This window comes from Plectropomus leopardus, chromosome 20 (genome assembly GCF_008729295.1).
Source record: "Plectropomus leopardus isolate mb chromosome 20, YSFRI_Pleo_2.0, whole genome shotgun sequence".
In the NCBI taxonomy this organism is placed as follows: domain Eukaryota; kingdom Metazoa; phylum Chordata; class Actinopteri; order Perciformes; family Serranidae; genus Plectropomus; species Plectropomus leopardus.
The window spans coordinates 15805858-15832211 of NC_056482.1; the positions used below are offsets into that span (position 1 = coordinate 15805858).

General features: G+C 37.9%; 3 protein-coding genes across 3 annotated transcripts in view; all 3 read left to right on the top strand.

Moving 5' to 3' along the window:
* The first annotated feature begins 1012 nt into the window (after positions 1-1012).
* Positions 1013-12170, top strand: LOC121959810 (lysosome membrane protein 2-like). Its single transcript, XM_042509311.1, is given in 13 exon segments — positions 1013-1228; positions 2942-3067; positions 3069-3100; positions 4826-4970; positions 5668-5859; positions 6005-6096; positions 6828-6947; positions 7641-7819; positions 7993-8111; positions 9104-9177; positions 9552-9603; positions 9896-10048; positions 10308-12170. Coding segments are annotated over 13 exon segments (1446 nt in total). The 5' UTR covers positions 1013-1105; the 3' UTR covers positions 10347-12170.
* Positions 12171-13003: 833 nt separating this feature from the next.
* On the top strand, positions 13004-14691 carry LOC121960312 (liver-expressed antimicrobial peptide 2). The gene is made up of 3 exons (XM_042509985.1): positions 13004-13095; positions 13228-13367; positions 14127-14691. The coding sequence occupies exons 1-3, from the start codon at positions 13030-13032 to the stop codon at positions 14158-14160; spliced, it is 240 nt and encodes a 79-aa protein (XP_042365919.1). The 5' UTR covers positions 13004-13029; the 3' UTR covers positions 14161-14691.
* A 2303-nt stretch (positions 14692-16994) lies between these two features.
* The window catches only part of rai14 (retinoic acid induced 14), a 44689-nt gene continuing 35329 nt past the window's right edge, over positions 16995-26354 (top strand). The window contains exons 1-2 of the mRNA XM_042509429.1: positions 16995-17234; positions 18864-18945. Coding sequence (XP_042365363.1) covers positions 18910-18945 — 36 coding nt within the window. The 5' untranslated portion in view covers positions 16995-17234; positions 18864-18909. The remainder of the gene's footprint in view (positions 17235-18863; positions 18946-26354) is intronic.

Sequence of the window (26354 nt, forward strand, 5' to 3'; positions counted from 1 at the left end):
TTGTGAATATTGTAGCTATAGAATAATAAATAGTTAGTGAGTCTGTTTCTGTAAGTGGCTGAAATATATCTCCTCAGAAAAATGTCAGGCAAAATATAAAGACAACGGCTACTTACTTTAGGCACTGAAGATGCGCTTTATTATAGGTGTGGAGAGATTAAACAAAAAATAAAGTAAGAATAAACATTTTTGGTTTGCTTGCTGGAGGTTAAAAAATAGTTCAGGGCCAAAATTGGCCTTTGTGGTAATTCCTAAATACTATTGTATGAGCTTATACAAGACATAGACAAGGAGGTAAATTCAGAGGAAATGTCAGTGTGTATTCTGCTTAAGGGGTAAAACCTGTCAAAAGGAGAATTATGTTTTGGGGCCACTTTGCTGTTTATAAGATCCAGCCTCAAAGCTATAACATTCATTCTGTTCTTTTTTCATGTTTTTTAAGACACAGAAAAAAAAGTATGTTTGGTGACTGGCTGTATATATTTTAAGAGCCCAAGATGTAAAACCTTTTTGTCACATTTTACCTGATGTTTCAGAATCAATAATAATAATAATAATAATAATAATAAATAATAATAATAATAATAATAATAATAATAATAATAATAATAATAATAATAATAATAATAATTTCAGAATAATCAATAAATCAGTTATGAATGCGTGTTTGAGACAAAATGGTCCACAAAACACTGAATGAATGACGTTATTGTCATGCGATTAAAATCAAAGAGTTTTCGTCGGTGAGATAGTTATTTTCCCTACATTTAGCCTTCAACAACCGGCTAATGTGGGAAAACACAATTTGTTCGTATAACATCTAATGGATGTTTCAACACTACCATGTTTTACATTATTAATTACAACTAAATAGGATGTTTTGTATAATGAATCACTGTAATATATTCGTCTATTGCTGTGTGCTCCGGATAGCCGTCGTCTGTCGAAGAAAGCGGAAGTGGTAATCGGGAAGTATTTCGTTCCGGATGTTTGTCTGCGCTTGACCGAGAAAGTTCCTGAGCGATCAAAACAAAAACAGCTCCCACACACAGCAGCTAGTGTCAGTGGGGGCCACTGCTGTTAGAAACCAGCCTGCTGTGTCATCATGCTACTGAAATCATGCTGCATTTACAGCACCGGAGTTTTGTCCATACTGCTCTTGATCCTCGGTATTGCTTTGGTCCTGTCTAACGTGTTTCCACATTTTCTACAGTCGATGGTTGAAAAGGTAAAAGTCTTTTTCAGGCCAACGTTTTGTAACAGGCGTTAACAAGATAATCGCTAAAACGATTGAAGCTAACGTCGATATTTTGTTGACTGTTAATGTTAGCTAGCATGACTTTACAAAACCGATCTGCTATGTTAGGCGGTTTTAAGTTAATCATACTCCCATCTGTACTTTCATTTTAGATATCCATGTAGTATTTCACCAGACATGTGCTCTCACTAGTCAAAATGGTGACAGGATATCTACTACAACATTGTTAATACAAATTGAGTTTTAAGATATTTACAACTTTAATCGTATAGGTCAAAACTAAATTTAAGGTCATACATATCATATATTCAGATTTGCAAAATGAAAAAACATTCTAGTTATTCATAATGTAATTCTAGAAATCCCAAAATATTTTTTAGTAAAAATGTCATTATAGATATCCACAATTACGATTATGACTAGTTAGGGTGAGAGGAAATAATCAAAACACTTTAGCATCATAATATCTTGTGTGGCAATATTGTATCAATATAGAAATGCCAAGTATTGATATTTTATTGAGCCTATATGAATTATTTATGCTACAAATCCATAATCAGTTTTTTCAGTCTACTAGACACATGTTGCTGCAATAAAAAATGATTGAAGTGAAATGAACACATTGCAAATTTTTACGATAAACAGAGGATGAGTACGTTTTTCTGTAATTTGCAGTAGAAAATGGGGTATTTAATCACAATATCAAGCAAAATATGTTTTCACAATACTTCAAAACTTTTGATATTGCAATACTATAACTCCATGACCTAAAATACATGATAATATTGTATCAGGGGGGCTAATGTGATTCTTATTCACAGTAAAAATGCAATTTAAAATATTTACAATTAAAATCACAATTAGGGATAATAATTTGACGATAAAAGTAATTATGGATATCTGAAATTTAAGCCCAATACATATGATTGGCGAAACTGATGTAATTTTTCCCAGGAAAAATAGCATTATTGATATCTTAAGTGACAACTGTGGACAGGAAGAATGTCACTGTAAATCTCTGAAATGCTCCTTTTGACTAGAAGGACTTAAATTACAGATATTTGCAACAGGCTACATATCCAGTCTTGCTGTGAAATATCAAAGTGTGGTGCTACAGTCTGCTGTGTTTCACCTTTACCACTGAGATTCACTATGTCAATGTTTGCTTTTGGTCTTTAGCTGAATTACTTAGTTGAGTGACTAATAACTCACATTTGGACTGTGACACAATGAGTTTGACATGTTGTGATGGCCGTTTTTTTAGTTAGTTAATTGTTTATTGAACTGTTGAAATGTTTTTAGCTGTTGTGGGAGAGGTGGGGCTGGACGGGTATATTGCTGTGTCAGTTTAAACTTAAAAATTAAATATCTGATAACATTTTGTATTTCATGTAGCATAATCATACACTCATAACTTTGTTTAACGTATGAAAATCATTATCACCTGGATATTTATTTTAGTCTGTACTTGATACCTTCACCTCAATTTGACAATTTTAATGTGCAATAAATGGCATATGATAACAGGTAATCCAAAAATCTTTAGTCAACTTGCAGCGGATGTATGCAGCAGCATTTGTCATATGATGTGTGGGCGGCTTAGTCAGCAGCAAACTATTTATCTGTCACATATTTTTCTCAGTTGTGCTGGGTAAGTAACCCACTGGCCTTTGTTCCCTATAGGAAGTTGTTTTGAAGAATGGCACCGAGGCATACGAGGCCTGGGAGAATCCACCGGCCCCGATTTACATGCAGTTTTACTTCTTCAATCTGACCAACCCAGAGGAGGTGCTGGATGGGGGACAGGCCTGCTGTGGTGGAGATTGGACCATACACATATAGGTGAGAGGGGAAGAGGAAAAAAACTTTACTCTTATTTCCTCTAATCACCTGTTTAATAAATCAGAAGTGCAAAAGTCACCAAAAACACAGCCACACAGAGCTGAGGGGGAGGGCACAAACACCACTGTAATCAAGAAGCCTTTCTCTGTTGCATCACATATAGAAATAAACCCAAGAAGCCGAATTGTTAAGTCAGTGAAAAACAATCAAGACTGACTACAGCTCACACAATGAAAACAAAATGTGTCCTTCATCAAAGTGGAAAGGTGCTAAAAAGCTGATGATCAGATTAACTGAAGCACAAAGAGGAAAGAAAAAGACCCGAAAAAACAAAAGGCAAAACATGCGCAAGCAATACACAATACACCATGATACAAAATATAAGAATATAAGTTTTGAATGGTTTATTACAACCACAGGGGTACGATAGCATTTATCCCACATATGTGTCACACGTGACTACAGTACATTTTGTTGGAAAATTTGTCCTTCTCACTCATATTGTGCATTTTGTTGCATTTTCAGCAAACAAACTACTGACACTAAATAGTAAAAAAGATAGAATATATGTTTATGTCCCTGTTAAATTACTGTCTTTTCAAAAATGGGCGTGGCTTTTCTCAGAGACAGAAGCGGAGATGTTTGTGCAGGCCTGTCTCTGGCTTGATTGAGGCAGCTGGTTTGCCTCTCAGCAGGGACAGACGCAGTAGCTTTGTACCGATGTCTATCTGTCAGGCTGAGATTTTTATAGAATTATTTCTTTGCTGCCAAAGAGCATTTTACTGTACCAAAAGGCAGTTTTTAATGTCAGCACAACAATTTTATTTTCCAAACCATTACCTGAAATAACCCCATGGACCATTTACACCCTTGCAGACTGCTCCATTTTATTTGTTTTTTGTTCATAATATTCTAAAAGCTCAAACTGGGTAGATATCTTACCACACCCTTAAGATGGTTTTCTTACATTTTTTGGCTCTGAACTTCTTTGAAGTCACACTGGACGCTGGACCAAACAGATACACATGTTCTGCTGAATCTCTAATAAATTAAACTGTAACAGTTTGAGGCACATCATACGGAGTTGTTGAGAAAAGGTCAATATTACTAACTTCCTGACCTAAATGATCACATTAACACAGATTACAATGATCAGTCGTTAGAAACTGATTAGATTCACTTCCTGTAGGGAGAGTTTCATTTTCCTGGATTGTCAGTGAGTGTATCAAAGTCTCTTTTCATCATTTCTTAAGAGCTGCAGAGATGTGTTCCTTTTTTTTTTTTAAGAGTCACATGAAATTGAGCCATGAAAGGAAACCTCCTCTTCCCGCATGATGCCAGCTGGCATAGGCAGTTTTATTTTTGGCATCACTGGACAAATAGCCCATACTAACCTTTCAGTATATTGCAATTCAAGTGGTCTGAGAGAAAACAAGCCCTCTGCACCTTCTTTTGGCTGTTTTTAGGCTTTAGAAAATCCAGCATGTTATTGGAGACTTTGGCAACAACTGCCTACATTGCAAAGCAACCACAAAAAAGAACGACAGACTCAAAAAGAGCCTAAAAGAGAGTCTGACAATAAATGCCATAAGACACGTGTAAATATTAGCGAAGCATTTCAGAGATAGAGAAAACAGTTAAGCCTTCTGCAGAGCAGAACTGTAACAAGAAACTATCAGTTGACTTCTTTCAACCTCAACCCGGTTTTTATATTTCCCTGTACAGAGAGTACCGGCCCATGGAGCAAGTGGACTTCCAGGATAATGGCACTAAAGTAGCAGCTGTCAACACTAAGACCTACGTATTCCAGCGCAACATGTCCCGCGGTCCAGAGAGTGACCTCATCAGGACGGTCAACATCCCTGCAATGGTGAGCCACAGGAATCCAAACACTACTAGTGTTGTTTTTCTGATAAATTATTGAGTCACAGCAGTAATGTTTTCTGTTTTTATCTGTTTATTTTATTGGGCAGCAACATACACATGAGGAAGATGTCTTTGGTTAATATCTAATGAGTTTTCAGTGATTTATTTTACATTTTAAAGTCAGATATCAAAGATCAGTAGATTATATGTCTTCTATTTAATTACAAGGAGTAACATTTTCAAGCAAATAAGAAGTACTTCACTGTATGGAGTTACAACACACAGCTAATTATTATATGATGCTTTGAAAGCCACAAAGAAGTCAAATTATTATCTAAAAATGCACAATTATTATGTTTACAATGTTTTTAATTTATATGATGCATGCTTTGTATTTTTTTCAGCTTCTACCGATAATTATTCAGCTTGTCCACTTTAGAGTTTGGTACATATTGTGTTGTTGTTTCACCGGATAATCTTTTTCTCTCTAGTGTTAATATTTATTTTGCTTTGTTAGATGTAATTTCCTTTAATTGTTACAAAAATATTGCAGTAAATGATGTACTGCCGCACTGAGACTGATGATATATTCTGTTGTGTGCTTCTGAAATGTAAACTTTCATACAAATTAAAAATAAAAAAAGTTATTCATTATGTAGTGTTTTACACAACATTTTGTCTTTCCGTTTTTCTCCTGGTAGACGGTGATGGAGCAATTCAAGGACTCAACTATCTTTGCCAATCTGATCTCCGCCTACATGAAGTCCACAGGCGAAGGCCTGTTCACCACGCACACAGTGGGAGAGCTGCTGTGGGGATATGAAGACCCCCTGCTCAAAGCCCTCAGTGCTGTCAAACCCGACCTGGACAGTGTTTTTGGACTCTTCTATAAGGTCTCCTTTAAGCAATACATTATTGTACACTTTGTACAGACTGGAGTGTGTTTTTTCATAATAAGTTCTGAGATAAAAGCTCAGAATTTTTATTAGAAAAACAGCAACAGTTTGTTGAAAATATTCCTGTTTTTGTTTCTTGTAGAGCAACGCTTCCAACGATGGTGAATATGTCTTCTACACTGGCCAGCAGAACTACAAAGACTTTGCCAGAGTGGATACATGGAAGGGTGAAAGGTAATCGTCTCCACTCACCTGCAGCAAAAAAGTGACAATGAAGGAATGACAGTTGTCTCTTGATCTATAGATCCAACTGGTGAGAATCATCAATTACATGCAGTTTAAATGGATAAGAGATAAATAGTGATTGTATCAGACACAGACAGGCACATGATCAAGGCTGGTTTCACCCCGTCTAATTCAGGCATCACACAGTGAATGTCCTGCTGATGTTTCCCACCATTGTCATTTTCACAGTTATCACTGATGTTAATCCTCTCTGTTTCACATCTTTGTCTCTCTTTTCAAACCTACAGTAACTGTTTCACCTACTGCTGTTGTGTCAGTCACTGAGGTATAACAGTGATCTTCCATACTCGATGTGTTAGGAAAGTAGTAGTTTGATATTTTGGGAAATAAATATATTTGCTTTCTTGCAGGAGAGAGTTGAATGATAACTGAAATGCCTGTTTTGTATCTGTCGGTTAGTTTAGCTCAGCACAGAGACCAAAATGTCAAACTATTCCTTAAACCCACTAAGGACTACAAAAGCAGCTGCAGCTTTAGCCAAGCTTCTTCTGACCTGATCACATCTATTGCAAGCCCACATCTTCCAATCAAGCCAACAAAGAAAAACGAATCAAATGTTTGGGCGCTTGCCTCTTTAAATGCCTGAAAACTGGATTTCTAAATGCATAAATGACAAACTGCTATATATTTTTATGTTTATATTTTATGTGTGTATTCAGCATGCTGAACTGGTGGACATCAGATGAGTGCAACATGATCAATGGAACCAATGGAGCATCTTTCCATCCAGTCATCACCAAGAACGAGACGCTCTACATGTTCTCCTCTGACCTGTGCAGGTTAGTCGACTACAAAGTGTTCGCAAATCGACACAGCATATAAGGGTGGTTGTAGGTAGAATTAAAAAAAAAACACCACAGCAGCTTCCTTGTAATTTAGCCTTGGAATGAAATCAGAACGATAGTTTTGAACACTACAATGAATGTGTCTCAACTATATTTCTTGGCCTGGTGAGCACAACTTTAGCTAATATGAAACTGATTTCAATGAAATGTGTTTTTCTTCTTCATCTCATGCTGAGTTAGTCTTTTTCTTGTCTTATCTGCCTGGCTTAAGTTGACTAGTGAAACAGCTCTGTCTTCCCAAGCCTCTCCCTCGGTTATTTGTGTCTGATATCGTATTAAGGATGCTAATTTAGCCGTGCTGGTCAGTGTTGGCCTCTTGAATGAGGTCGCTGTTAGATTACTGCTTAGTTAATGCTGCTTAAAACAACTCATATCAGCCCTCCTTGGCTGTTCATACAATAAAACCGGAAGTGCAACATATGCAGGTCAACTAACAGCTGACTGATGTTGTGAAAACACAGCCGAGGTTTATGCGGCAGTAACATGCCAAAGACCGGCACAGCCTTTTAAACTCTTTTGGTAAAACCTGCTTGTTCAGTGCAGGTTTCCAGTAAATCAGCTTAACACAAAGCTCACAGAAATTATTTGTGCCTGCAAGATTAACTAGTATCTGACTCTGTTTCCGAGGTCTCTGTACGCTCTGTATGAGGAGGATGTGACAGTGAAGGGGATTCCCGGGTATCGCTTTAGTCCCCCCAGCGAGGTGTTTGCCAATCAGACCATTAACCCAGCCAACGCGGGCTTCTGCGTCCCTGCTGGAAACTGCCTGGGCTCTGGCGTGCTGAACGTCAGCATGTGTAAACAAGGTAGGAAGTGCATGAAGCAGCTGGTCTGTATGCAAAACCAGACGAACGTTTCAGTGTGTCACATAGCGAAATGTTGTGTAGAAAGCTGTTTCACTGTGAACTGCTTTTTTTCCCTGAATTCCAGCTGAATATTTCTCATGGTGTTATTCTAACTTAATATTTTGTGTGTTTAGGAGCTCCCATCATAATGTCTTCACCGCACTTCTACCAGGCAGATGAGAAATTTGTTCGGGATGTGTTTGGCATGAAGCCGAAGAAAGAGCAGCACCAGACGACGATAGATATCAATCCGGTAGGAATTTTAATTCTTAAAGATCCCCAGCAAACATTTTTTAAAAGAAATATAAGAACTTCCAGCTTTCATTTCTCCATTTGGAAACATTAGTCAGTGTAGAAGGCTGATAAAATGGTGTAAAACTTTATACAAAGACAGTGACGTTCACCACTAGATGGTGAACTATCTCAGCTTTGTGACAGCAAGCCAACAAAGCACAGCTTGTTTTTTTAACAGTAGTTAAAGATTAAAGCAGAGGTACCTGGGATGGAGCTGTCAAAGATAAGCTCAATCAGCTCTTATTATGTGTAAAACTGTAATAAATGAATGTTAGTATGTATCAATAGAAAGAATTAATGACAATAAACTAAATTCATCCTGCAAAACTCACATGAAATGCACCCAAACATGAGAACAAAAACATTTAGTCTCTTAACCCAGCATGCAACAGTGACACACTCTCTTATTTTACGCTAAGTCGTGCACACTTTAACACCACTGGTAAGGTGGTGGCATCATGAGGTTAAATCAGTCTTTGAACCCAGTAAACAAGCTACTGTTTTGACTGTTTATCCTCCTCCTTACACCGTAATCTCCACTGTGCCACTAAATGAGATTATCGGTCAAAGTCTTGTGACATCTGTCATGAATGCTGGGTTGCGGTGCCCTGTCATGGGCCGACAAGCCACCTCCACTGCCAATTTTAGGACTGTGATGTACGTTCAGTAAGGATGTATGCAGATACATCTCTGCTGTATGCGTAAAATTCTGTTTTCGCTCTGAGATCATTTCTGCCTTCCAGACTCAGAAAGTACATTTGCTAAAAATGTTTGCAGCATAAAGATGTATAACGTAACGCGCAGTGTCTTGACAACTTGTGGTTTTGGTGCTGAGGATGTTGTAATGAGGCATAAATGTTCATACATCAGGAGTGTGAGTACTGATCTGCACTTAGGTTGGTCCTTTACTCGAAGCAACAGTTCCTGACAAAGTTTGACTCGGTTTTACAGCTAACGGGAATCATCCTGCAGGCAGCAAAGCGGCTGCAGGTCAACGTGTATGTCGAGAAAATCGCCACCTTCAGGTAATGAGCTCATTGCCTTCATCAGTCTCTTATTACTGCACCTCTTGTCATAAATCTGACTGTCATCATGTTGGCTCTGATGAATCTGTAATAGATGTGAGTCGGGGAAGGGCTGCCAGTAAGATATCTGTAAAGCAATTATGCCACCATCATCATTATGGGTGGACTTTTGGACTCGTGTTGTGCATCCATTCGGCACCCGAAAGAACAAAAAATCTTCATATAATCTCCAGACAGATTTACACTAACTAAATGTACCCTATATGTGAACAGCATGTTATTAGTTTTTTTCTGTCTTTTTGCCATTTATTCATTAGACATAAAATGCATATTTCGGATAGAAGGTAAAACACTGAATGTTCTTTCTGTTTCAGTCAAACAGGAAATGTGAGGACAGTGATCTTTCCTGTGCTTTATCTCAATGAGGTAAAACACACACACACACACACACACTTTACTGCCATTTAGTCATAAGTTACATAAAATAGCAAAAAAAAAAAAAACTTGAGACGTTGTGTAAAACATAAAGACAAACCAAATGCAATGATTTTCAAATGCTTGTTGGTAATTTTTTTCCAATCTCTGCCTGATATGTGACTTCAGTTGCCTTTGTCTTTGCACTGTTGTATAATAATAGACAAACAGCTCTGGCAGCGTTTTCTCTCTTTTCTTTATGCTGAACTAAACCTTCAATCTCGCCCTACTGCCCTCTCCTCAGAGCGTCGTCATCGATGATTTGTCAGCCACGAAGTTGAAGGTGATCATGGTCGAGCAGAACGTGGTGGTGAACATTCCCTTCATTCTGATCGGTCTCGGCATCCTTCTGGGAGGGATCTTCATGCTCCTTATGTGTCGACAGAAGATCCCCGAGGTGAGTGTTTGATCATCAGAATTGTTATTAATCAATGATTAATATTCTGCCGATTCAAAAATGTATTAATTTAATAATCAACTTAGCTCAAGTGGTCATTTGGAAAACAATTATGAAACACTTCAAATATTGTTGAAATACATATTTAACATTAACTAGGGCCTAATTCATTTGCCACTATAACATTATATCTGTAGAAATGTTTTAAGTGTTTACTTAATATTATTGTAAAATGTTTGTGTCTGGGTTCATTTTTCAGAGCACTGCAGCTGAACGACAGCCGTTGCTCTCATCATAGCACCAAAGAGTGTGTAAAAAGAGGAGGGATCGCCTGTTTGCAGTTTAAATCCACATTTCATGGCTTCAAAGGATCTGAAGATTTTACCATTAACCTCCAAGTAATGTTTTCCGTTAATGACCAGAATTCAGTCTTTTATTGTGTTTTTTTTTTTTATTGGAAACAAAGTCACGAGGTTTGTTACAGGGCTGGGGTTAGTGTCAGTTCTAATGATGTTAAAATCCCTACTTTTTTTTTTAATCAAATCTTAAATATTTTTCTTTTTGAATTCCTAATATGGGATTTTAGATTGAACTACGTGAACTGAGAGAATTTAATTTCCCACCAAATCTAATGTCGGTCGTCACGAGATTCGACCTTGAACTAATCAAACCTCCAGAAATTTAAATCAATACTGTGCCATGTTTTTACCATAGCCCATGTTTTTGTGTAAAATTGCTGCTTTTCTCTGTGTGTGTGTGTGTGTGTGTGTGTGTGTGTGTGTGTGTGTGTGTGTGTGTGTGTGTGTGTGTCCATAATACTATGTGTTTTTATAAAAAGTCCCAGTCATCACTTTTTGGTCTGGAGAGATTGTTAAGTCATCACTAAGAACAAAGCTCATACAGCTGTTTTGATGCAAGTCAAATATTCTTCCTTTTTACAGTTTCACATCAATATTTCACATTTTTGTATTGTTGCAAAGCGCAAGCCAAGTGAATAACAAAGGCAAGCTGTGTAAAATGACTGCTGGCATGACGTTTTAATCTTAATGTCGTAAATCTGTAGTGAATTCAGCTTCCTTTTAAAACCATTTACTCTGTTGTAACCTTGTATGGACATCCACTTATCCACAATATATGCAGTAATGTGGAATTGCATCCAAATAGTATTACTTCAACAGTAGCAGTATAAAGGGAAGATTTTTGCCTGGTGCACAGTGCAGTGTCTCGTTTCATGATGGTGTGAGGTGCAATGCAATATTTTCTTTCCTCTAATTCCAATACTTCGAATGTGTGATTGTTTTAATTTAAAAGTCAGTGTATGAACAGCTTAATGCTAGTGATACTACTGATAAATATTATTGGCTCATAGAAAATTGTTTTTTATTCCTGTAACCACTAGGAGTTGTTCATGATTTTCATGGTTTCATTTTTGCACTTCTAAATTAATTGAAGGTATATTATGCAGGATTTTCCTGAAACAAAACTATGCATAGACTCGTACAAAAGTAATCCCCCTCAGTCTTAACTTATGACCCACAAGAAGTGTTTTGCGGTGTATTCGTCTGCAGAAACTCTGCTCTCTGCTTTTATTTGATATTTTCTGATAATTTTATCATATTTTCTGTCTTATGGACATTTCTGGGACCAGGTGTCAAACCGAAGCAACAGGCACCCTAATGTGAGCTATGAAAATTACAGACACAGTGCAAAAACGCAAATATAGAGAGGCAAAATCAAAGCTTGTCAACTTTCACTTTTATTTTTGAGGGCAATCTCTGCATAGTGTACCTTGGAAGTTTGTGAGCAAAAAAAAAAACTTTTTTTTTTTTTTTAAATTGGGCTACGGATGATAAACTTTTTTAAAAATGTAATTGCTTTTCTGTCTGGCACTATACAGAATGTCACTGCAATGTGTTAATTGTTTTGAATAACCACTGTTTCACACACATCACTGACTTGGTCGTTGTTTCACGTATAACAGAGATTATTGTTTACACTACTACACCTGCATATTAAAATCAATATGTAATCACTGTTTACATACTCACAATAGGTCACATATAACAGTTGGCGCATTGTCTTGTCATTTGCTACAGCTTCAATAAACCTGGTGTGCTTCTTATTCTCTGAAAGTCTCTTTATGTTTCCTCCTTCACACTTACTGCAAAATGATGAAATTTATATAGAGATCACCAGTAAAGCATCAATAGCTTTATGACAAATTTCAGGCATTGGTCTGATTAATTTATTATTTGCAGATGTTGAAAGCCAATGTTGAAACTTTTCTAATTATAGCTGCACCTAATACACACACACACACACACACACACACACACACACAGAGCCCCTTTGATTTCTGACTCTGATTTATTGATTCACTGATAAACCAGGGTAATCATACCTTTGTCCTCATTAAATAAACCTTTTTTTTCACAATAATTTGACAAAATTTGCAACTAAATCGATGACTTTGTTATCCAATGTTACTGTTTGGAAGCTGGATCCACAAACACTATCAGTCAACCTGTTGTAAGAAATGTGTTCATGGGCAGCACACATCATTCAGTTGCAGCTCAGGTGAATCAGAGTCTCTCAAGGTGAAGTAAATGTGTGGATTAATAAACGTCTATAGTCTGTGACACATTAAGGTTTCAGTTATATAGCTCCGACGTGGAATTGCCCTAAATTACAGGTAGTTAACGTGTACTTTGACTCCCGCCAGATACACTTTGATTTGCTGTCATCATAAAACTGATAAGCATTCAGAAATAATTGCATTGTTTGCTCTGACTTGACATCAGCTTCTCTGCCAAACCTCAGCCTCCGTCATTAAAGCAGCAAATTAGAGAATTAATATTTCATAAATGTCAAAGGGTAACTCCTCCCCACCCAATTGAAGCCTTTAATACAAGTGGCATGAGACAACACGCCAGCCTCACTGTAGAGCGGTTTCTCTCCTGAGCTTGATATCTGCAAACAACATGAGGACTCTTCAGGAAAAAATCATTGTTCTCTCTATTCTTCTGTCTCTGATCTGTGCCTTTCAGGTAAGATAATAACCCTTCTGATACTGTTTCCTTCATCTTTTTGTGCTAATATGGAACATCATGTTTTTTGATTTGGACTTTATTGCCATATATTATGCAGGCTCTTCATATTTTATATATTTTCCTTCACAGGTTGATTCACTGCCCGTAGCTGAAGATTGGAGTGGTTTGATCCTGCGGACCAAGCGGTCTCTCCTGTGGCGTTGGAACAGCATGAAAGCAGTGGGCGCCAGCTGCAGGGAAAACGTGGAGTGTGGCACAAAATACTGCAGGTACAGCACAGCTTCTCTGAAATATTGAGGCTAACATAATTTGATATTTGGCATATTTAGGAAAACTCACACATTTGCACTGCTACTGATGGCTTTTACCCCATCTCTTAAAGGAGCAGGGTATAAGATTTAGGAGAATTTAGTGGCATCTAGTGGTGAGGATTACAGATTACAACCAGCTGAAACTTCTGGTTAGAATTCCTTCACTGTTCACTGTTAAAGGCGATTTTACAGGGAGCAAAACAAACTGACCTAGTGATTTAAACCAGTAAAGACACTACATAAAGCAGTTTCACGTTAAAAAATAGTATTTTTCTGACGCTGCTTGTCATGGGGGGCTGCAAAATACAGTGGCCAATTTGAAAAGGCACTAATGCAAATGGCCCTATGTAGAGTCAGTGTTTGATTTGTCCATTCTGGGCTGCTGTAGACACATGACTCTGTGGTAACAAAAACACTATGGTCCTTATTTTCAGGTGATTATACACTAAAGAAAACACTTATTTATTTTGTATTTAATTTCTGCCAATATATCGCCCTAAATCCTCCTAAAGTGTTCTGTCATTAATGTGAAACCAGATTATGTTTCTCCAAATCACATTCCATGAGATTACAAAGACATAATGCTCCTTTTTGCAGTTTTAGCACACTGTGCAATAATTTCTCTGTGCTGTGTGTGTTACTCAAGTGCAATTTGCATGGCATAGACAGGATCAGGAAGTAATGACACTGCAATAAAGTTATTCCTTATCTTTTCAGGAAAAATATCTGCTCCTTCAGGAGCTCCACCTGAAGATGATACACAGACAAAGCAATCCATCACGGTGACAAACAAACATCTGCCTCATGGATCAAAGCGACTGGTCTCCAAACTGTGAAATGATCTCTGCCATATTCTGTCTTGACCTGCTGGCACTTTATCAGACTCTGTGGTTCAGATAATCTGATTTGGCACTGCACTGCAACAAAACAGAGCTATAAAAGCTGCGTTCACATGAACAATAAAATGGCTCCATCTAGAGCGATACTGATTTTTATGATTCAGTCTATGTAAAACACTTGCAGAACACCAGGCGGGCTGTGTAAAATGTTTTAATAAGAAAATATAAATGGTCATGCAAATTTTGTGAGACACCGGAGTTTATTGATTCATGCTCTTATTATATATTTATTTGTACATATTGTAAACAATATAGATATTTAAATATACTTTTTCAAGAGGTTGTGTTACCCACATTGTGTTTGTCAACAAATTAAAATATTCCTCACGGTTCCTTCTGCTTGATTAATGCAATGCAAAAACATGATTTAAAAAACTTTGATGGTAATTTAAAAAATATATATACTGTTTTTTTATTTTCCTTTAATAGAAATGAAATATTTTCATTTTAATTTAACTCTCATTATTTACCCACTCTTTACTTATTTACTCTCAAGAAAAAAGCTTGGTCTCGCTGCTTTTGTATGTTTTTAATTTATTATTAATTCTTTATTGCTGTATTTCCATTAGAAGCTCTTGTGATGAAGTACCACCAAATATTGGAATTCAAATAAATATGCATAAACATTGCCCATCAGTGTGAGAAATGGGACAAAACTGAACAAAGTTACTGTGTCAAAGGTTCTGAAATTGGTATGATTGGGAATTGTGAGGATCATTTTGAGTGTGCGTGGTTTTGAGAGAACAAATATTAAAACTGCTCTCAGCTTTTATGTCTTACATTGACAAGGAAAGCTGATCAGATCTGGTTAAAAGATGACGGCCTAGATGATATCCGATCCGCTCAGTCTGGCACCTAAACATGTTAACATGGAAGATTTGATGAGGCTTCTCATTTTTTACCGTGCTGGAACATATACACAAACATGAATTTGATGTGCTGGATTGGATTACCTTCATGTTGAGGTTAGACTGCTCTGAGATTTCCTTGCACCCACCCACATGGTATAAATGAGGAGACAACCCCTATGTAATTTGGGGTGTCAATATAGGAAGGCTATATGCAGGTATACAGAGACTTTTCTAAGTGTACCCACCCAGGGCATTTTAAAAAGTCAAAAATCAAAAAAGCTATTGTAATAGATAGAAGAGTATACCCACTTTCTCTTCAGTAACCTACCCAGAATACACCTTACCTCATCAACTACACCACTGGAGGTAACCACATGGCACATATTGTACAACAGTTCTTGAAAATATATATATATATGCATTATTTTCTCCACTGGAGGGCGAGCTGAGCCAGGTTCAGCGGGATGAATATGCCACCAGCACATCTGAGATGTGAACTGTAGTATTTTCTAAACTCATTCTTTAAAATCTGCCAGTTGTTTGGTTTAGAGTTACACTAATGTGACTGTATGCATCATTATTTCCATTGTTTAGGGATTTAAACAATTACACTAAATAGTTCTACATGCATGCTAAAATTATTTATTACTGATGTGGAAATGGATTATTCTGACAGTTTAATTTTTTGATGTTGATGATCATCTACAATAATGCTTATTTTAGATAATATAATTTCTCATAAGAATGATAAGGGAGGACAGTGAATGAAAAAGGCAAAACTTTTAACCAAAGGAAATCACTATAAAACTTCCTCAGTTGATTACTTGCATCAATATGTTTTGTTGCGGTAGACTACTGTTGCATCATTATCATCATCATCATCATCATAGGCCCATATCATCAACATGACGTATTTGAGTGGCAGAGTGTTTCATAGAGATGATACATCCTGATTTTACACATGAAGACCATATTAACTCATTATAAGTACAACATATGGAAGTTTTTGTTGGACACTGATTATAATAATATTATATAATAATATTAATATTATATAATAATAACCTTATTTATATACCACTTTTAAATGATAATCTACAAATGTGTATAATCACAAACATGTCGTTTTATATTTGTTTTTTGTAAAGTCATATCCACAAAAATACAAGTGATTTTTCAAATATGCATGACTTACTCTCATATTTGCAAAGCATTCTGTTTTTTTTTTTTTTATGAAGTCACATACTTGAATGTCTCTTTGAGCAAATATACACATTGACTGGTTTATTAGTTTTCATTAAAAATATGTTTTGCTTAGTTTTCAAACAGCCCATGTGATAGAGTAGAGCTCCATTTACACATTTTTTTAATTGAAAATGAACATGTAAAAGACAACAAATCGAAATATTGTAAGCAGGCCTATGTATAAAGAGTAAACAACTGACACAAATAAACAAATAAACACACATACACACAAAGAATTAAAAACATGAAAAGATGAACAGTGGTTAAAAAAAGTACATTCTGGAAAAATTGATTAAGCACCATTTCTACATAAGTTTTTTTTGTGTGAAAACATGACAGCTAGTCATTTTAAGGGGGTCAGGGAACACCAAAAATCCTATGCATAAGGCTATTCTGTGATTAGATAACAAAAAAATGTTTTCGGCAAAAGAAGAAGGAATTTATCATGTTATAATTTATTCTAAGTGTGTAAGTATTTTGTAAATCCCCCTTCACCCAGAGCATGAATGGGGGCACAATGGGGAACAGAAAAGGGGCTGGTCACGAGAGCACTGGGGGAGTGACGTCACTTTCCTAAACCGGGCAACAGCCGTTGAGTAGAGTCCCGGAGAGAGATACACAGGCAGGACTCTGTGAACAACTTTTAATGTATGCGGGCCAGTGTGTCGGTCTGGGCCACTGTTTTCTCCTCCTTTATGCATCCTCCTGCCCGACGACGGCTCGCTGTTTCTTCACCGGCTCGGTAGCTAACCTGTTTTTGGCCCAAAAAGCGGCTGTGTGTCAGTTTCTTGTATGTGACCGACGCTCGCACGACTCCAACACATAACCGGGTAAGTGTGTCCACTGATTTCATATCATGTAGCGTAGTTGTTGGTCGAAATGATGACTAGTAATTCTTTAAAAAGCCTCATAACTTGCTGTTTGAAGTCTCAGTGGTGAGTTAAACGCGTTCAGTTCATGTGACAAAGAGTCCAGTCTGATTGTTTGTGTACAATGATGCACGTCGCGCGCGTTTGATAGCTTACTTTTTGTGCTAAACGAGCTGCAGTCGTGTTTGTGCATGCATTCATGCATGACTTCCATCGTTTGCGAGGCTGTATGCACAAGAAGCTACTTGATAAACTGTGGTTTGTGATGTTTGTTGGTCGTGGATGATTTATTTGGCGCTCTTATTGAAAGTTTGACAATGGATCAGTTAGCTTCTGCTACCTACAGAGACAGTCCACTACTGTTTTTACCAGATTTTTCATTTATCTGCTGCTGATATCTCTCAGAAAATTTGCCTTTTGAACATGTCAGGCAAGTATATGTTAATCTGACTGGTTTGAATGCTGCCCGAGGAGTCCAGACATGGCTGTCCTTGATACACCCACCTACAGTGCACCCCCATATCAGTATCTACACACATAAAGACTCTTCAGAAGTACCCTAACACTGCTGTGTGTCTGCAAAACCTTTGTGAGTTGCTTACATGGTTGAAATACAAGCAGACACAGTAGAACCTGGATGTAATGATAATGAAGTAAGATGAATTTTGCTGGAATGCACGCAATGATATTTTAGGAGTAAATCACAGACAATCATTTCAGGCATGGCACGTTTGAAAATATTACCAAAGGAAAGCTGGCAGTTTTTGAAAATATCAGGGGGAGCTTTATGGACCAAAGACATCAGTGGCCTCAGGGCATTGAAATAAGAATATAAAGTATTTTAGCCCATGTAATATTCATCAGTAAACACCTGTTTTCAGCTCTGTTTTTGTTGCTGTTGGTTCTCTTTTGTTTTTGTTTTTGGCTTGTCCATCATTTTATGGTATATATTTGCTACCAAGACAATTTCCTTTATATATCATATCTTATCATATCTGTTGTAGGCTAGTTGAAAAACCACAATAAAAATATTGTTTAAATGAAAGGTTGAAATTGCTAGAGGTAGTTAGGGTGCAAAAAAAACAGTCATCAGACATCCCTAAGGTTCCTGTGGTGATTGAAAACATCCTTTTAGGAAACAATACAAAGCCAGATACCATTTCCAGCAATTTGTTTTAAATAGAGCTGCATATGGTATGCAAAGTCCATTCCTAAAACCACCCATTGATTGAAGAGGAATAGAAGACTGTTAAAGTGCTTCAGGTTTGTTTCAGCTTGACTATGGAGTGCTGCGATGAAGTTCATGAGCATTGTTGCTTTTGTCACTTACTGTAGTACTAGAAGTCATGCTGCTGACGAGGTTTTAATAAACAGCATATTTTAGTTTTTGTAAGGAAAATGTTAATTAAGGCTGTAGATTACTGCTGATGTAAATCCCTTCTGCTGGACTGAACAGTCTCATACTGGCTGAAATCTGTGTGGATAAAGCTTCACAAATCACGTAGTTTAGTCTTTTAGAAACCCCATTTGAAATGGAGGCAAACATCACTGAGGGTGAGTTAAAACATCTACATCTTTTTTTCTTCACAGCATCGACTGAGTGATTGAGTGAGTGACTGCATGGACCAGACTGAACATGAAGAGCCTCAAAGCGAAGTTTAGAAAAACTGATGTAAGTACTGTAACATGTGTTCATGCCTGTGTTAAGCATGTGTACATGCAAGCGTGTGTGCTTGTCTGCACGGCTGAGTCAGCGTCTGTGTATGCATGGTTTGAGCGGTTGTGGATGATTTATGGCAGATTTTCTCAACCTCTGGGTCAGCAGCACCCCACGGCTTGTTGACGTTTTGCTATTTAAGACAAAAAAAAATAGGCTGGAAAAATAAAATAAATAGATTTTAATCAGAATGTCTGTGTAATCCATTTAGAGCTTCCGCCGTGCTCTTGAAAACAGAAAAAGTATGCCATGCTCAGTTTCACATGACAGCTTGTCAGCTGTAATTGTAGGTGTCATGGGAATTTAAGGAACTAAAACTGGGGTCATGATGCGTTTGAGAAACTCTGATAAATGGTTTTAGCAATGCAACACTCACTTTTATACAGACATGTTGAGCCACTTTGGAATGAGCCTGTGGATGTGATGGAATTTTTTTTTTGATTAACCCACAAAGACCACAAGTATCCTCAGATACTGTGCACTGCTCCAGATAAGGATTTGATCCCTCTTACTATGAATCAGTCTTTTGGGAGTAACTTCTGTGTATTGGTTCAGCCATTCAGTCACAGTCTGAGATACATTCACAGGAAGTGAGGCGTCTCCACAGCGTCTGACTCATCTGTTGTCACGGTGACCATAATGACACAGAGCCAAACGCCAGACAGGAAAAAGCTGGAGGGTTGCTGGATGAATGGGATACGTTTTAGGGGATGGAGGGAGTGTCAGAAGTAGAAGAACTTGGCAACTGGGGAGGAGAATGCCTGCTAAATGAGATACTTGGTTTATGTAGACTGTTTCCATGAGATAAAGAGTTTGTGGCAGGGCAGGATGGTGAGCTCTGGTTAAATGGCATGTTGTGTTGAGAGAGAGACTGTCCCAGAAAGGAAGAATTAGGTGGAGTACATCCCTGCTTTTACTCACTTTTAACCATAATATATTGAAAGGCATAACTAGCTCATAGCTGTTGAAGAACGAGACTCGTGCTCTGCAGATCATTTAAAAGAAAATTCAAATGTCGAAATGGAGGTCCTGTGTGTAAGATTTAGGGGGATTTAGTGGCATTTAGCAGCGAAGACAGTGGATAGCAATCAGTTAAAATTTCTACTGGTTAGGATTCCTTCAGTGTTCATTGTTAAAGAGTTTTTTTTCAAGGGGAACTAAATTATAAAAATCTGTGTTTTTCGGACACTGCTTGTTGCTTGGAGGCTGCTGCTATCTATGGTTACGTGAAAAAGCGGATGGCCCTATCTGGAGCCAGTGCCAGGTTTGTCCGTTCTGAGTAACTGTAGGAACATGGTGGTACAACATGATGTGACTCCATGGACGGGGCTGGCTCCTTTTGTAGATATAAACTGCTCATTCTAAGTAATGAAACAACAATACTTATTTTCAGATGATTGTACACTAAAGAAAGCATACTTATTATTTTCCATTTCTGCCAATATATTCCCCTAAATCCTGCACACTTGACTTTTATAACTCTATAAGTAATGCAGATGCAAAAATGTATTTATAGAAAATGGAAAAAACAACCATTTATTCCAAGTTTCTGATTTAATCTTTACCAGCCTGCAATTTTACAAGGGTCTACAGCCTAATATTAGTAAATTATTGCAAATTCATTCAGCTATGTGGGGGAGTACAATAGTGTCCTTTGTTCTAGAAAATGGTGAGTCCAGCTTTGGGCAGCAAGGTCACAGTTGTTCCTCCTCAGTGTGCAAAATGCACGGTGGCTGTCTCACCTTCACTGGATTGTTTCCAGTCAAAACCAGTATTGTTACATTAAGAGTTGTAAACTGTTTTGAGATGGATGCTTTTGGAGTGGAATTCTTGTCCTCGCTGAAATAGCCAGACGTAGGCGGCATGAGAGAAGAAAGGGAAGAGCAGTGGATGTGAATGTTGCTTAGAAACACGACTGAAGCCATTTGCAGTCATGCATGCCTTTGCAGACCTCACACCCACACACATTGTCACACTATGTCCGCTTTGATATCTGATCATTTTTCAGTTTGTCTTCTAATTGTAATGAATCTCTGTTTTCAAATTTGTGCACTGATATGATGATGTTTGGGAAAGGAAACAAGTGACCCATTGTTACACAAACATCTAGACCAGTGACAGTTTTGATGGATGTACCAGTTCTTTTGCACTCAAACTGCACACATTATATAATAAAAATAAGGTAATGAGGTATGATTATTTTGCGGTAGAGCACTGCATAATTTAATAACCGATCTGACTGCAAAGGCATGTTTATATTGCAACTAACAATATTCTAATTTTAGATGGTTTGCTGTTGAGCAATTTTGTGCAGTACAGTACAAAAATAGTTAGAAGAAAGATCCATAGATATACTTCTTACGACAAGTAACTTTCAGCACATTCATTTTTCATGCAGAGGGATCCTGGGTAAAACAGTGCCAGCATTGTAGTGCACACTTGATTAAAATTAATGGTCATGATTAAGATATGCAGAAAACTGTTTCACAGGCCAGCATGTTTATCCTCGGAGCCAACAGTAATTCCATTGCTTTTTATAGAAACCCTGAACAACCTTAACAGAAAGAAAATATCTCCTTAGTTCTATTTTAGGCCGTGTGTGTCAGTGACAGATTTCTCAGGAATGTTCCCCCCCTAAAACCTAAAACCAGACCCTCATTTTTGTCAACAAAATAGCAGAAACTTAATGCTTTTGTAAATAGCTTCGCTGTGAAGTCAAGACATTTCCAGATAATGTGTAATGGAATCTGGGTTTTAATGTCAAATCTTAACTAAATGCTGAACTTTGGGGATCTGCCTCCAGCCGAGAGAACTGAACACATCAGGCAGCCAAACCTTTACTCAAACACCTCTCCAGCATGAGGCCTAAATAAGGTAGAAATGTTAAAAATGGGACTGGAGGAGAGGATAAAATGTGTTATCACTGTAATGTGATACAGGCAGCATAAGGGCTAACTGTTGAGCTGAATGATATGTCTGGATAATAAAACCTGGATTGTTTATTTTACAAATTCATGGATGCTTTATGATATTGAAAGATTTTTATGCATCTGAATTAACAACAGCTGTGACCATAGGCATCGTTTTTTCGTCCATCTGTCCCCTTCTCATGAGCCTGATATCTCAGGAATGCCTTGATGGATTTTCTTTTAATTTGGCACAACTTGCATCTGAACTCAAGGGTGAACTAATTAGATTTTAGTGGTCAGAGGTAAGTGTGACCTTCCCAATCTCTGGTATGTCGTATCTCAGGAGTGCACGGAGGGAGTTTCTTAAAATTTGGCACAAATGTCAAAGGCCACTGTGACCTCAAAAAACAAATTCAAAGGTCAAATGTCAGCCTTGCTATGATCACATAATACTCTCCAAAAACACTTTTCTGGCCATCATTCAGCGCCATAATTTAGGAACAGAAGGGGAGACATTTGGTCGGATCCTCAATTGGTGACACAAATCTTAGGTGCTCATCTTAAAACTGCTGATTATACAGTAGATCTTCTCTGCTTCCAGGTTGTGTGTGAAGCATCTAGAGAAAGTACACTTAGGCTAATACCTTTTATTGAATTCTTTCCTAACCTAAACCCATGGATGTAAATTGCTGTTAGGAGAAGTTTGCTTAGAGGGCTTTCTGACAGTAAGGGGTATATTGTTAAATGTAAAAAAAAGTGGTTTGCTTTGAAATGAATGGGTTTCTGCCAGAAAGGGCTTTTATGTCAGAAAGTCCTCAAAGCAAACGTCTCCCATGTGCCTGACTGGTTGGCAGAGGCATACGACCACAAGGTGGTAATTCTAGTTTAGTTTCTTTACTCAAGCAAGAAACGCCACGACATAATTCAAACACATTAATAGAATAGACATGTTATTATTCATCAACCACACCTACCATTTAAATGCACACCTCACATTTGATTTGAAAGGCCATTCCACATCATGAATTTGAATGCTGGACTGTGGGAAATGCTTAACAATATATGCAGTAAACACCTACAACGTTCAATTTGATGTGATAGTGCAGCCATAAATTATGCCTTTGGGTGTGAATATTAACCTCAATATTAAGTAAGGGTCATAGTTACTAAGAGAGAGAGATAAAGAATGTGTATCAGATTGTCCACATGCACTTAGCTTTACACTTTTAATCATGCACAGTTGGTTAATCCCTAATTTTTTAGAATTCTTGTGGTTGGAGTGTTTTGCCTGGTGGTCTTATTTTAGTTCAACATTAATATTTGTGATAGTTGCAGAGGTAATTGTTTTATTTTTCTTTGATCTTGGGTGTGCATGTGCTTATTGTGCCTCTTGAATGTGTCTTAACGCCTGGCTGCACAACAGTTTCCTCCAGGATAAAAAGGCTGAAAGTTTATGTATGTGACTATTGTGGTACGATGTGTAAAAACATTTTATCTAACTTTATAGGCACTTAGAGAATATTTAAGGTTAAGAGGTGAGTTTATCGCTTTGCCCTACGCTGTACCTTATATTGTGAGCTGCTGTATTATTGATCAAGCTGCTGTACCAGAGTGTGTCAGCCTCAGAGGTAAAGGCGATTTTTACTGATGGGAATAGGTCAGGTTGTGTGAAGATTATCAGTGTGGTTCTCTAAGACTACACACGCGCATACAGAAAAATATAACGCACCCATTTGGCATTGCACTGTGTTGGTTTGGGTAGTTTTTGCACAAGGATGATTGAGGCAGTAGGCTGCAGAGAGCAAACGTAAATGTCTGACCGAACTTGTCATCATAATGAATTGAAATGTAACTGGCAGTTTGAGGTGCAATCAGCGATTCTGAATATCTCCTCACGGTCCGCTCTGTCTGTTCTGTGTGTGTGCCTGTGGTCATACACGGCAGAGTGGCTTAGACCATGCTATGCAACACTTTGCCAGCTACTCTCCCTCTTCCTTGTACTCGCCCACAAGGAATGGCACTAGACCATGATAGTAATATAATGTAAATAACGTTTGAGATATTACTGTAGCTTAGAGTATTAACAGAGCAGACTCAGCAAAATTTATCACCAGGTTAAGTAAATCAGCTTTCTCAAATACTGCACTGTGAGAGCACTGTAAGGATAAGGAGGGGGAAAACACTGCCTACATGTAAGGTGGCCATGCTTTTCAAACCTTGATATCAAACAGCATTATTGCGGCACAAAAAAGATTATCTGAGAACCAAATCTATGATTTTCTCACAGATTGTACAGCAAAGGTAATAACAGTATTTTTTTCTGCACTGGGATCATCATAGCCGTGTTGAGTTCTGACTTGTTCCACATTCAGCTCGTCAATCAAAATTCTGTGCATGCCAATACCTAAAAGGGAGTAACGTCAGTGTTGCTTTATCAGCAGGTGTGTAGTTATGCAAGGTCAGAGTGAATCAGAGGAATTCTTTTAAGTGTGTGTGTGTGTGTGGGGGTGTTTTGAAATGTTTGCATGTCTGTCTGCTAGACTCAGTGTCTGCATTTGAGTGTTGTTCTGTTTGTCTGAGTCTGTCTGAATATGTTTTTGGGATGTATCATTGACATTTTGGTATTCATTTGTAGATCTTTTTGGCGAAGCCTGTTTTGGCTAAACAGTCAGTGTAATGAGGGAGTTTGGGTGTGTATGTGTGTGTATGAGCAGTGTTTAAGACAAGCAGACGCCGTAATCTGGTTTCTGGGAATAGGGTTGGCGATCAGCCACAGGGAGACTTAGCAGGCATTTTGCTCCAGCCATGTCTGAACAATCAGCTGTCGGAGGTGGTTTTGTTGTGACCTGCTGTTGCCTATTTCTTGCCTTAAATGTTTTCAGAACCATATTTTAGTGTACTGTTTAGCTGTCAATGAGACGGATTGTTACCTGGTCACCATGTTGGATAAAACTAAACAGAATATGAAGCAATGCTCACCAGCTGGACCAGCTTTATCATTTTACAGCTTAACAGTCCACAAAAATATGTTTCTGAAAACATTTCAGGTGAGAAATAGACGATGCAGTAAAAGAATTTTGATTGATATTTGATCAGCGCTGCCTAGTTTGACAGTTTGCCTACAGTTCATAGAGTGATTGACATTATTGACAGCTGTGTTACAGACTCTTTGTCTGTAATTGGTTGTTGTTGCATTGCAACACTGATTCTAGCAATGCCACTGAGGCAGTAGGAAGTGAAAAAGGTCATACTATGACTACTTGGCTCATGTACTTCTTTTAGAATATAGTGAACATTTCAGCAAATATGGCTGTTATTTTCATAAAGGTTGCCAACTGTAGCTGTGAACCGATCAATTCTATCCTAAAATAGGTTAACAACACTACAGATTTGAGCATGTCCATGAACACAGTGCAGGCGGAGCTCCCTATGATTTTTTTTCTCCTCAGCAGCAGTTTGTGTCTCACAGGGTGAATAATTGATCAGTTGATCTGTTCAGAACTGATCACATCAAATCAGTGGATGAGAGGAGCAGCTGCTGTGAGTGAATGCAAACTCAGTTGTACTTTCAAGGCGCCTTGTGTTCTGCTGCTCCATTTGTGCTCAGTGTGATGCAATGAACTGGAAGATGTATATTTTCAAACAGCACTCCTAATGAATGGCCCACCTCCAAAAATAGAAAAAAACATTCCATAGTATGGAAATTATTCTACAAACATACTACTCTGTTGAAACAGCCTTAATTGAAGAAAAAACAGTCATGTGTAATTAGTGTGAGGAATCTTAATTAAATCTTGTGGTGTGCGTCGACCCTTTGAGACCACATTAACAACTGCGTCCCTGCTGTTTGAGTGGAGCTGTTCTAAATTAGTTAATTTACTTACACTGTTATCTCACTCCTAGTCCCGTACTACCATCCCCCAAGCACATTACTCACTGCCTGTACTGCACACATGTACATATGTACTACACACACACACACACATGCACACAATCTGTGCTCGTTATTATGTGTGTATTCTATTGTTGACAGTGGTTCTAGTATTAAACCCTCACCCAGCCCTTCATACTGTCACTACTTAAACCTGCTCCCCCAGCTGCTAGACTATAAGAAGGATTACTCTGGGCTTTCACACACACTTTCCCATCCATGAGCATAGACTGGTATCCACAGCATATGCGCAGACACACACACACACCCACCCCTTATCATCCAGTCTCTGCGAGTCTAATTGATGTGTGGATTATGCTGTCTCCTCTCACTCCTCACAGCTGTTTCATGGCTTCAGTTCATTCAGCTACACAACACAGACCCTTAACTGTACATTTACTGTTTGCTGTAAACTTACTGAAATGTATAGAATCTGACTTAAGCTATCTAAACACCGGAGGAATGCTGTCCCTATTATCAGTAGTTATAAAATGTGTCTGATGTGTTCACTGGAGCAGCACTGC